This window comes from Protopterus annectens, chromosome 1.part2 (assembly GCF_019279795.1).
Source record: "Protopterus annectens isolate FY-2018-M chromosome 1.part2, PAN1.0, whole genome shotgun sequence".
Taxonomy (NCBI): domain Eukaryota; kingdom Metazoa; phylum Chordata; order Ceratodontiformes; family Protopteridae; genus Protopterus; species Protopterus annectens.
This window is the reverse complement of record NC_056727.1, coordinates 363,682,175-363,696,415: the sequence shown is the minus strand read 5'-3', so window position 1 is coordinate 363,696,415 and position 14,241 is coordinate 363,682,175. Positions and strand designations below refer to the sequence as shown.

At 37.9% G+C, this 14,241-nt stretch overlaps 1 protein-coding gene across 1 annotated transcript in view; it reads right to left on the bottom strand.

The window, feature by feature from the left end:
* MCM8 (minichromosome maintenance 8 homologous recombination repair factor) overlaps positions 1 to 14,241 on the bottom strand; it is a 929,462-nt gene that overhangs the window by 914,218 nt on the left and 1,003 nt on the right. The window contains exon 2 of the mRNA XM_044056450.1: positions 2,255 to 2,459. Coding sequence (XP_043912385.1) covers positions 2,255 to 2,450 — 196 coding nt within the window. The 5' untranslated portion in view covers positions 2,451 to 2,459. The remainder of the gene's footprint in view (positions 1 to 2,254; positions 2,460 to 14,241) is intronic.

The window sequence follows — 14,241 nt, the reverse complement described above, 5'->3', positions numbered from 1 at the left end:
GCACAGATGCACAGGTGGTAGATGTAAATGTGGTTGAACTTGCAGGTCATAAAATCGCCTGCCGGCATCATTTGATGACATATGTAAACACCGAACAAAAATTACTTCAGTTTCTTCCTGAATGGTCTCTGTTTCACTTTGGATTTCCCTTCCCCCTGGATTCTTACCATCAACTGCGTTTTCTCCACCTCCCATAGAGATGTGGGTGTCCTAATGTACTTCCATCGCATGACCTGGGCAGTCTCTTATTAAGACTTATCCATTCCCCTCCCTCAATGTATAATTTATTTATTTATTTATTTATTTATTTATTTATTTATTTATTTCAGTTTGATTACCGGGGAAGTCCACTGGGTCAAGAAGAACCCATTTTCAGTGGAGGCCCGGGGAGAAAAGCTCCAAAGGCAGTACAACCAATGCAATGTTTAAGAAATACAAAACATAATGCAACAGCAAGAAAACAAAGTAATACACTGCAAATTCCAATTACAATAGACAGTACACACAGTAAGAATATTTTAAAATGCATATTTACAATAGAAAGTAGACACAGTAAGAACATTGAAGATGCAAATTTGCAATACACTGCAAAATAACCATTCAATATTGTCATCATACAGTGAAGTTAGAGCCTGCTAAAAACAAAGCTAGAGTTTGAGTGTATAAAGGTGCACGAGTATATATAGTACATAATGACATGAGTGCAATTTCTACAAGTGTAAGTAAGATCCTAATGCAGATATCTTTGGTTTCTTTCACTAGAACACAATCCTACCTAAAGCAAAGGCCCCAGGATCCACCCACAGGAAATAAAAAAAGCTGTCTGTTTTCAGTAACTCTTCCCCATTATGGGCCAAGCACCCTACTCTTGACCTGCTACATTAACCAGAGTTGCAAGCACCACAAATGGAAACTTTTCCTCAGCTCTAACAGGCTGGTTCCATGGCTTCTGCGTTTGTGACTGTGTTGACTTTTAATTTCCATCCCTCTCTTTTATTCTCTGGTTAATCACTAAAGTTTATATCATGCCCCTCCCCCCCAGCTCATATTTCCTTCAGTACTACTATTCCTTCTGACCTAATGTTACTCTGTTATTCAGGGTTCCTCAAGCTCTACATCATGTTGATTATAAGCCAGCAGCTTAACATGTTTTCTAAGTACAGCTCCCAAAACTGAACACAGTATTCCAGATGGGTCCTACTAGCATTATGTACAAAAGATGGAAAACGTTCACATACATGAATCCAGCACCCTACCGGATTTTGCAACAAGATTAACACGATGCAAAAAAAATGCATCATCCATGGCACTAAAATGCTCACTGTTTATGATCTTCTAGCATGTGCAAGTCAGATGAGTTTTATCTCTAAGCTACACAGCCTAGAATATCTTTGCATTGAACCTTAACAACCAGTCATGTCTCGAACTAGCAAGCAATGTCGGGTCCATTTGGATACAGACAACATTGCTGGTGACCAACTCTTTACTTCCACTGTGGTCAATGAAAGATTTAGGAAAGTTTGTACTATGCCCTGCTTTCATTGTTTAAGAAAAGGCTAAAAGAATTTCTGTGCAATGAATACAAATGCAAATTCCTCAAAGACAATGGATAACTGTGTTCACCTTCAAATTATCCAACTCTGCATTGCGTTTTTACAATTGTTTGGCATCTATTCCCCTGTTTCACTCAGTAAGCTCTTACTCCTGGTTGCCTACTTCAAAGCACTCACTTCAATGGATTAATCCAATACAAGCACAGTTCATTACTGTAACATATTCAGTTTACATGAAACTTAGTCCTGTTCAGCAATCAATATTTCACAGTTTAGAGATCTGCATATGTCTAGCTAATTTCTAGTAACACTTGCATGTTACACATATAAGTTACATTTCTCTGTATACATATATCTATGCTATCCTAATAGCTAAAAAAGGATATTGTTCCAGCCCACTAACAAGATTAACAAACAAACATGCATACATAAATAAACAAATTGTTATCTTGCCATTTGGGTAAGGAACTTTTTATAAAACAGTGTTTGATTCAGTGGCATTCTGACAAAAAGTAATAACCATACAGTTACAATGAATGACTGAAAAGTTAATAAACTGCTCAGACCAATTAATTTTCTAATCCTACTTCCTACTGATTTTTGTATAAGATTTTGACTTCAAGGACATTGCACTTCTATGGCATATACTCTACTAAAACTGCTACAGAATTCTCAAGTAATATCATGCACACACAACTTACCACCTTCAGAACTTCCATGGCCTTTTCTCCAGTTTCCTCTCTGTGCACTTCCTCCATCTCCTCTTCCTCTCCAAGGCCGGCCTCTCCAACTTCCAGAATAGTTTCCAGAACCTCCCGTTCCACTTCCTCTCCAGCCTCGGAAACCACCACCTCCTCTTCCTCTCCAGTTGCCCTGACCTCTGCACTGTGAGCTCATTTCATATCCCTTAAATAAATTTAAAAATTAAGGATCACATAATGCGCGATGGTTTATCTATACCATGAGGCCTATGTAACCATCATACAGGATGACTGAAGAGAACAAATATCAAAAACAGCACTAAAAGGTTCTTACCATAACAATGGACCTTTGAGATGTAGGTTTCTTTGAGAAAACTTCAATGATTGCCAGGCTTTCTTTTAGACTTGGAGGTACAATGTTTTTCTCTAAGTATTCTAGCACCATTCCTGGGCTGTTCCAGGCCCATCTACAAGGTATTGCTAGGGGAACACTCTCCAATTCTTTGCTGATGTGCTCACACAAACAGCTTCCACAGACCTCAGAAAAACCTACACTTAAAACAGTTCACAACATCACTAAGTGGGAGCAAAAATGTCAGAAGAAGGGACGTCAATGTGAAGGTGTGTTGCAAAGTACAGCCCTACCACTAAGTGGGAGCAAAAATGTCATAAGGGACAGCAAGGTGGAAGGGTTGGATCCTGCAGCATCCTGTTTGTCTGCCTTTATGATGAAAATTACAGGTTGAGTGAAGCTTGTAAATGTCTTCCAGTAAAATGTACAGAACTGCTGTATTAAGCAGAGTTACTGTAATTATTTTTGCCTAACACTGTGGTCATTCTCTTCAATAAATCTTGTAAAATTTAAAATGTACATGATATAAAACTGTGAACTGCACAGAATATGTGGTTACTGTCACTGACAATCCAGCAAGGCTATTGAAAAGTAAAACTGGCTACTCAAGCATACACACACTTGCAGTGCCTACACTTCAGTGTTCCTTGAAATGTCATCACAAGTCAAAGGATGTATTACCTTACTTAAACTCTAACTTTCTCCCCGAGTTATGTGGCTGTGGCAATAGGAAACTTTGCATTCAAAATTAAAGCCACACATGAAATACTAGTTCAGGATTGTTTGCCCTGCTCTCAAACTGAGCACAGAGAACTGCAGCTTTGGGAGCGAAGCTCAAGCCTGTAATTTCTTGCCTGTAAAACTGTGCAACTGCTATTTGGAGTTAGAAGTCAGACAAAGACAGAATTAATTAATTTAGCAGCTATTGGAAATTACAGAACCAGATCAGTAATTCTTTAGCTACTGGTAATGAAAGGACCAGACAAGATAACAGCCAAAGCTCTTCTTTATGCCATCTGTCTGTTAAAAACCATGTATTTTGTATTTCTTTGTGTAAGTATACAGTTGCTTGCACAAAGTACATTACTTGAGATAAATAAATTTAAGCAAATAATTTCAAAAGCTTGCTATCACTTGTTTATTTATTAATATAATGGTTTGCATACAAATCTGGTGACATTGCAATTGCTAGCATCTGCCTTTTAAAAAGCAAGTGCTTAAAGCTATGGCTATCATATAAATATGTAACAGTCAGTTGGCTTATTTTAAGGGTGAACAGCAACTATGTTCTAAATGTCTGTAACTGGTCTGGTTGGTGGCAATGTCATTACTGTGAAAGCAGGAAAAGATGTCAAGTACTGGACAGATATCATTAACCCCACCTGGAACACAATGTGTGTGTGTGTGTGTGTGTGTGTGTGTGTGTGTGTAAGATAAGACTTGGACAACGTTTAGTTACTGCTGGTAAGACAGCACTGGAAGGCGCTGAGCTGAGAGTGACTGGGTGATACCATGGGGTGTCAATGATTGTAACTCTTCTCTGCGGCTGGTTAATGTAAATGTTGTTTTGGTGCTGTCTATTACCTAAGTTAACAATGCACAACATGTTCTTTACGCCAACTGCCCATTACATATAAAATGGCACTAGCGAGTGTAGATTCATACACCAGTCATCACATATTAATGCCTGTGCATTACAATGAGTACTTCACATAATTAGAATACCTTAGCTCAAAATGCTCTACCTGTAGGAACATACAATACAGTCTCAAACAGCAAAGTGGCTACTCTGGGTTGAGGATCTCGGGATACGCATCAATTTATTGTTTGACAGCTGGAGTAATGGAATGATTCAAGAGGACACACTGTAGCCACAGCCTGGAAAGACACAGTAATAGAAGTCTTCAGAAGTAAAAACAAAAGCATAACTGTATAATCGTATTCAAATTTTCAGAGAGAAACCAATGAACATTTTATAGAAAGATCTTCACAACTGAATGACACACACACATTTGTACAATGCACAGTGGGAGGCCAGTGCAACTGGAGAGCAGGATGTTATGCCTTTAAGCACAGCATTTTCCAAATTCTTTCTGAAACAGGCTGTATATCTACATAGACAGAGCAGTGTATGGAGTTTTCTGACCATATGGAGAGGATAAGGTCACAGCAATGCAGATCCCATACAACAAACTATTTATGAAACTGGTAAAGGAAGCAGATTCTACTCCAGGGGACTAACCTTTACTGGAAATGCAAGACAGCCTGCCATACTTATTATAACAGGAAATAATGCAGTTCATCAAGAACACAGAGAAAAACATGGCTTGGTGACCTCCGTTCCCTCACAACCTTTAGCAAAAGAGTTGAACAAGATGAATAAATGGTCTCACCTGTCTATGGAAAACTGTAGTGTTTTACAAGTGCTCAACTAAATTGAAGTAAACCAAAAAGAAAACTGAAAAATAAGCAGTGCTTTTAGGTAAAGAATTAGGATAGCAGTAAGAAACCCCAATTTTTGTGGAGAAAAAAACATAAGCATATGTTGAAAGACAATGCAATTATATTTCTTTAAATCATATCTATTCTATTTTTTTTATTTCATTTCATTTGTTGGACCAGATATGTTAAGTCATTAAGATCCATTTTCACTACAGACCAAAAGAAAAGCCCTTTTATACTAAACAATACATGTATCACAGCATCTTAGGTATAATGGTGTTGTTATATGTATATATTTTTATACATTTTAACATATAAATATATCAGATGCAAGTATTATCAAAGAATAAAGCACTACCATATACATGTTATGCTGCACAGAAAAACATTTTGCAGCAACATAATTGGTCTTAGGTTAATAATTTACTGAAAAGTACTAGAGTGAATGAATAAAATACAAGTCCAACCAAGAAGACAAAATAAAGCTGTCCAAATATCATTAAAACGACCAGTAGTCCATCAATAATCCACTTTATTAAGATATGAACACAGGAGCAGCTACCATAAGCGCTTTCGTCTTAGGCACAAGACTTCATCAGATACTCCTTCCATGTTTTACTTGTCTTTTATACAAACCCCAATTAGTTATCATTGACAATTAACAATTTAAAGCAACATTACCAGAAACAGTAAAATACCATCATAAAAAAATGTTTTAGGAAATAATAACTAAGCCATAATGCTGCATTAAGTTTAAAAACCTCCAAGTACAGCCACCTATTAAAAACATTTAATCTAACTGAACATTAAATCTAAATTAATAAAAAGTCTATGTTGAATAAAACTATGCAAATACGCAACTAAGTAAATAAGTTGTAAAGTCACACTGTGGAAGCTTTTTGTACCAAATCTGGTTTAACAGATATATATTCATTTAATCCAGGTGGTGCAGTAGATCTTAACCTAACTTGCCATACCAGTTCTTTATTAAGTAGCACATTTTTAGAATCACCACCCCCTGTATAATTTCTAACTACGTCAATAATACCAAATTTATATCCACTAAAAGTACTGCAGTAAATGGAATGTTTGTATAACACACTTCCACAGTAAAACAAGTAAAACATGGAAGGAGTATCTGATGAAGTCTTGTGCCTAAGACGAAAGCGCTTATGGAAGTTGCTCCTGTGTTCGTATCTTAATAAAGTGGATTATTGATGAACTACTGGTCATTTTAATGGTATTTGGACAGCTTTATTTTGTCTTCTTGATTGGACTTAGGTTAATAATTTACTTTGAGAAATGAAAGGAAAAGACAGAAGACTTTTTTACATCTTTTTCTAGCTCCCAGGCATGCTTTCCATGAAGCCTATGTGACAACTGCCCAATCATTCACCATCACAGGAGAGCAAGAGCTGCTCACAGTGAAGCCAAGCTTCCATGAGGGGATTTTGAATCCTATCCCAACTCCCCAGTGGTTGAAGTGCCTACCTGTAGACATGAGGAGGGCTTGCAATGACTTTCATTTTGAGCATGCACATTGCCACATTTGCCTCATGAAGGCTATTATGCAGATGCAACTAGGCAAAGTAGACATCAGACCCATATGCTGCATGCCACAAATGGAGACTGATGGACCACCTCCCTCCCTCTAGGATGAAACTGGCATCCTAGAGGGATGGAGGTGGTCCAGCATGCTACATTACTGAACCACTGCCTTTGGCTCACTCCCACATTCTCTCATTTGCTCCTCCAATGCCTCGGTTGCTAGTCAATCAAACCCATCTGGGTCACAGTCAGTACTTTATCCCCCAGTGACAGTGATGACTTGTTAAAATCAATTAGTCTGGGTTAGAACTTAGATGTACTAATGAGCAAGATGTGGTTACAAACAGTAGCGACAAAGGCAGAGCAAAAACTGAATGTAGTTATCAAAACCTGGTGGCTGAAATGGCTACTACCAAGAAGACAGATTTCCTAGCCAGAAAGCTTAACTATGGCAAATGGATCGAGTCAAGTGAAAGCTGACTAATCATCTTAAATAAAAAAGATGTAGGTCCCAAAAAGGGGTACGATTCATACTCAAGGGCCTAAAAAGAACAGCATTTCTCAGGAAAGGCATACATAATTTAAGGGAAATCAAAGACTACACTTCCACTCCACTGTGAAAGCTAAAAAATATCTATAGCATGAACCTTAACTGTGGAATAAGTGTTAAAAAGAGAGGCAACCAATCTATGATCATACTGAGGAGATCATCCTAAAGAGAAGGACTATTGTCCAATGAGGGGGATCTCTTCCACTTCTTTCAGCAAGTGATTTGAACTAAAGGTTTCTAGACTGACTTCCAGATATAAATAAAATTGTTGGGCAAACCGGGAGCTCTGGCCATTAAAGGAATGATAGGAATCACACCATCAGGTTGTGTGTGGTCAGAGATGTGTGTATGATTCCATACAAATGACAGAAGTGAGTCCTCAGTGTTGCACCAATATTTGATTGAACTGACTTGAAAAACAAAGGGAACTATGCACACTGAGGTCAAACCACAGACAGCAGGATCAGGATAGCTCACTCTGGGTCAACTTGGAGAGAAACATGGGGATCAGAGAAGCAGGAAATGGCAAAAAGTATAGCTTAAACCAAGAAATTGCAAAGGCATCTCTCAATGCCTCATTGTTTTGAGGGAGTAAGAGAGAACAACACTGAATATTTGGTATTGACTGAAGAGAAAACAGATCCTGTGCAAGCTAGTCCAACTTCTAAAAAAGGTTTCAGTAGATTCTGCTATGGATTAAACATCCATGAAGAAGCCAGAAATTGCAACTCAACTCTTCCAATAAATAAATGAGCTATTCTGCAGAAAGAAATGGTGATAAAACAGAACTGCTCATCAAGGCTCGTTTTCATAAATGCATCATTTACCTGTACGACAAACATGACTTTATTTTTCATGGTTTGTTGATGCACTATGTCAGTGCCAGACTGTCTATCTTGAGGGATATTAGGCTTTTTGACAGGAATGGTGTAATCCTCTGCAGTTACAAGTCAGCTGTCTTCATCCTTCCAAAAGGATAAGAAAGAATTCCAAAACATCCCCAAAAGAGGTGCCTATAATACTATGAAGAAATGTGACTTAATCTGCACAGGTTGAAGTACTGGATCCACTACTTTCTGACTCTGGATAAACTTTAATAGAGCTCAAAAACAGTGGCAAAAGTAGTATGTGCTTTCGGGAAAACTACATCAATACAAACATACTTTTTAAAGATAGATGCAACCAATCAGAAATTAGATAAATGGCCTATCTCCTTTAAAATCGGCTTCAGTGGGACAACCCCATTTAAAGGGACATAGGCCATTTATCTAACTTCTGATTGGTTGCATCTATCTTTAAAAAGTAAGTTTGTACTGATGTAGTTTGTCTGATGAAGGGAGTTTTCCCGAAAGCGCTTACCACTTTTATCATCATTTTTGAGCTCTATTAAAGCTTTGTTATTTTAGCCTGGTGGACCGAGTAGTTTTTAGTGTCATTTTTAAGTTTTTATATTTTACTACTACAGACCTTTAGTGCATACCAGCTTGCTTTAGTATTGTTGACTCCGGAAAAGCTCACAGAGGCCTCATCTATGTCTTGCAACCCACTATACTTTCAATGTTCAGTACAATTACTCACATGTAAATCCTTGCCAAAGAAACCGCAAGGAATAGATAACTGTTTAAACTTTACAAAACAGTTAATCTGTGTCACTGGTGCAGCTTTCAATTTCAACACATGAAGGATCTGTAAAATGTATGTATACCCTGAAATCCATAATACTGGCCACATATAGTAAGGAAAAGCAATATTCATAGTGATTGTGAGAGGGTGTAAATTCTAACACCGTGGAATGCTAGAAAATGAGTGCAATATTTGGTAGGTTAAAAGACACACCATGGAGAAACACACGTGTGTGTATGTATGCATGTGTATAAATATATAAAATAGATGTACTGAAATTAAAAAAACAAACACAAATCTCGATGTTTACAAAGTTGACAACAAAATGCTGACTTTGCAAACATCAAAACACTACTACTCATGCTCCGATCAACAATTTCAGTGTATGTAAAACTTAACATGTACCCCTCAACACCCCCTAATTATACATATTAAGTCTGAGATTGCACAGTCTCGAGGAAAGGGCATATTTCCCTACCGCGAGAACTGTGCTGTCTCACACAACTGTCGATCATCAGCTTAATCGATTTTATGTCAACCAAAGGTAGAGTCAACCAATATATACACACACACACACACACACACACACACACACACACACTGCACATTTGCAGACTTACACAGTGAGGTATAATAGTTTTTACAAGATTACATGATACAGTCATGGGATCAGGATACATAGATTAGTTAGAGGATTATTTGCTACATTAACCAATTAATACTAATGCAAATAAAAAGAAAAGGGACATACCCTTGGCTGTTGCTACATACAGGTGCAGAAAGCTTCATGTAACTGCATAACACAGTGCCAAGCACCTAGAACCCTAAAATAGCTCTCAGCAGCCCTAGCAGTGCAACACTGAGCAACTTAGTATGTAGCTGCTAAAGATAAACTCAACTCTACTCTTATGCTGACTAAAGTCGCTTACTAAAGTTGGATTTAAACTCAAGTTACTTATTTACCTGAACAGACATTCATATGTAACAACTGACTCATCACATTGGAGAAAATAAAAGGTTGGCCTACTTGTCTCCCCGCCATTACCAGCCTCATAGAATAGGTATCTTAAAACAGTGTAGCATCTGTCTTATGCTCAGAGATAATAAACTATTACTAAATAACAAGGAACACTATTAGAGAGTAGTGCAAATATTTAAGAGACATGGAAGCCTCACTCTCACAAAATACAGAGAATGTGAGGAATCACACTAAAACACCACATGCTGTGCACCCATCTCTGACATATACCAACATTACAAAGCAATCCTTATTTAAATCTCCTAGACCCTTAAGGATCAAGTCTCAAGAAAAAAAAGCAAACATCACATTGCATAATATCTCACCATGTCAAAAAGGGCCTCATTTCCAGTACACCAGACCTCTCCACAAACAAAAATGTTTTAGTGATTGTGACTCCATAGTGAGAAACAGATTCCCCACCCACTAAGCTGGACAAAGAAAGGGTGACAGTACATTGTCTTTCAGTTGTCAGGATCCCAGATATCTCAAGGGTCCATAGGACCTTTGCATTAGACATATACAACTACAACTGGTAGTTCTGCATGTTCAGGCAAATAACTTCATGTGTAAAACCCTGAGAGAGATGCAGAGAGGCATGTCTGAGCTCTCCATGCATGTCACAAAAACAGTTATGTCCCCGATACTGAGCGGAATCCTCCCTTGTCTATAATTGAAATCTAGGTACAAGGAAAAGATAACTAGTTTCAACAGTTGACTAAAAAATTGGTGTTATTCTGGGGGGGGGGGACAGTATATATTAGCATGGAACAAGATGATTGACAGTCCCACTTGCTTTGCATGGAATAATCCATGCCTCTTGTTCAAAGACTTCCACATACTGGCTAAAACCCTTGCTGCCCTGCTTTCTTTTTTTGAAAAGTTCTGTTAATGGACATTCCAACATAGCATATATAACAGTATCCAAACAGGATCAAATGAATGGCCCTGCTCAATACCAGATGTTTAAACGGCAAACTACCTCACCTTGAGGCACTCCTGTATTTGGAAGCCATCAGTCTATTTGTAATCATTGAAACATGGCTTAAATACCCACAGAACACCAACTAAATACCTGACTTTAGGGCCTACCATGCCTTTACACTCAATGGCAACAGTAATGCTGTACTCTTTTACTGTCTCAAAACTATGGAATGCCCTCCCATCTTCTATCAGAATAATCAGTAATCCTGCTCTCTTTAAGAAGTCTCTCAGAGCACACCTCTTTCTCTCTGGCAATGTACTTGTGCCAAAATAGTACCCCCTAACACTTGATCCACTACTATATCCTTCTACAATATCATTACTTAGGAGCTCTCTCTGACTTGCTGAATTCAACTGCTTATGCCTACAAAACTCCTGAAAGTAACAATCAAAACTGCTACCCTACCTTACTAACTCCATCCTCAATGATCGAACTGTACACAATGTTGATGTGTAATGTTTGTAAATAACTTGTACCATTGTGTTTAATATTTATTTCCATGCATTAAGACTGTATATTGTACTTTTTCTTGTATGTACTATTAATGTTACGTGAAGCTTTTCTCCCCGGGCCTGTACTGAAAATGGGCTCATTTAGGCACAGTAAACTTTCCCGGTTAACGAATGCAGTAACTAACTAAATAAATAAATAAATAATGGCATGCCCATAATTTTCAGAGACCTTATCACCTCTAGACAAATTCCTAGAGACCCAGAAATGAAACTTACTGAATTCCAAATCAGACTAAACAAGATAGCATAATGAGATTTTTTTAAACAGTACTAAGCATGCCCTGGTGGAATCTCTCCATAAATAATTATTTAATCTTTGCCTGACCACATGCTCAGCCTCATCTGTATGAATTACAGCACTGATGATGTTACTTCATAAAGGTGGCCCTTCTACTCCCCCAGACACTACAGGCTCATCAGCCTGACAAGTCTCATTTAAGCCATGAAAGGCATTATAACAGAGTCGATTAACACAGGCATCAAAAAATGTCATTAGAATAGATCTGCAGCAATTTGGTTGTCTGAAAAGTAGATCCTGCCTAATGAACTCTGTAAACTTCTTTGAAACGCTAACACAAGCTGATGACAGCAGTCACACTGTGCATATAGATTACCTTGACTTGGCTAAGGTATTTGCCACCATCCCCCAAACTAGCGTAATTACTAAACTAAATGCATTAAAACAGATGTGTCATGCTGGCATAATTAATAAACCAAATGCCTTACAAATAGACATCTATTTGGCAACATCAATAGCTACTTGGCTATAACACAGAACCCACATGGTGGAGGTGGCAGGGACAGCACCAGAGAACATGAAAATGACCAGTGGTATCCCACAAGATTCAGTGCTGGTACCTCTTTTATTCAGTACTTACTTATGCGACCTGCAAACTAAAATCCAAGACCTATGGCTAACTAAGTTTGCAAATGACTGCAAACTGGAAGTCATTGTCAAATCCCCCACTGCCACAGAAGCCCTCCACCAAGAACTTAACACTTGTAAATGCCTCTGTATATAAACTACACTTAAAATAAATGCTAAAAAATGCAACACTGTTGCATTTGTTAGACAAACTATCCCTCAGAGCATATAGCATTAACAATATCCCACTTCAAAATGAAATGTAGAGACCTGGGAACCTGGATTAAGAGTTCCAACTCCTTTGATCATGCAAACAGTTTCAATTTAGAAACTCATATGGTTAGAATGTGTTATTCTGTACTCAAAAGTTATTTTGATTAATTGGTATGATTCTGTATCATTTACATGGACATACCTCTTGACGTGGGAGAATCAGAAAGTACACATAAATCTACATCACTGGCTGTCAAGAAATCCTTTTATTTGGTGTAGCTGATCGTCAAGGGAATATCAACCAAATCTAAACACGTTACTGTCTCCTTAATCACACCAGTTACAGAATACAATGTCCCACCCCTTCTGGGATGTACCTCATCAGACATATCATATAGTTGGAAATACCTCAGGGGTACCTAACAAAGAGGATCACCAGCTTAAAATCCCTAAGCTATAAGAAAAGACTAGAAGCAATGACCCTCTTTTCTGTCTTACAGGCTCTTCAGGGGAGTCCTATGTCTTGCCTTCTAAACAATCAGGGACCCAGTAGTCCACTATCTCAGAACAAGGGATATAAACCTGCTTCAACAGATCAATTAAACAGGCTGGAGAGTCAAATTCATTACTCATTCTCCTTCTTACCACTAGAATAGACTATCTATGCAAATAAAGTGATATGATACACCATCTTCCTTCAAACACGACCTAGAAAACTGAATGGGTATTCATAAATTCATCCTTTCCTTGACTGGCCTAGCTCTCTGAGAGGGATGGCTCAATCTAGGGTGGGAACTGGCAAGATGTAACGGTCACATGACTCAGTAGCTTTGAACTTCCTAGGACTGATCAAAATACCAGTTGTACTAGACAAAGTAATTATGTGTAAAGTAAAGCACAAAATCACTGTCAACTCTGGTCAGGGATTTCATTCAAAAGTATAGTCTCATAATAATTAGGATAAATATTAAGACACAGTAATTATCTTCAATGTACGAAGACAGTCCTAGTGCAATATTCTGTTTACCAATGCTATGAACCATATCTCTCAACCACACCTCATTATAAGGAACGTTCCTAATTTTGAGTCATAAAAATTCCAAGCCACATGCTATTCCATATTTAAAGGGTCTGTCATATACTCATTGCTAAGATGTTTTGACAAATATCCATGGTGAATAACACTGAATCATGAAAATAAATTAATTTTTAAATACAAAGTAACATAGTTTAACTATACTGTGAACTTTTTTGTTGAAGCTGTTTGTATGTATTTCACATTTACTTCACATTTGAGGTAGTGTTCCAAATTTAGGAAATGAAAGGTTAGAGCTATGGGCTACATCACTGTGTGGGATTATCGTACGCCAACATAAATATATAACACAATTCACATACTATAACACAAGTTGTAATCAAATAATAAAAGCAGTAATGCACTGCATTGCTGGAGTTGTGTTATATGAGAATAATACCATACATACTTCCTAACCTCTAAAAATCTGGACAAAGAAAAAATAATTAATATGGTGGTACCAATGCAGCTGATAAAAAAACTGGCACATTTAGGAATCAGTAGGATCCTGGACTTCCTGACTGAGAGACCACAGAGGGTGTGTTCAGGTAAGAACACATCAAAGTTCATCACGATTAACACCGGGGTTCTACAGGGATGTGTTCTCAGCTCACTGTTATTCACCATCCTGGCCCACGACTGCTATACTAAGCACAAGTCCAACCATATTATCAAGTTTCCTGATGACACCACAGTTGTGGAGCTTATCACAAATGAGGATGAAAGGGCATACAGATAGGAGGTGGCATCTCTGATCGGTTGGTGTGAGGGGAACAACCTTGATCTGAATGTAAGCAAGACCAG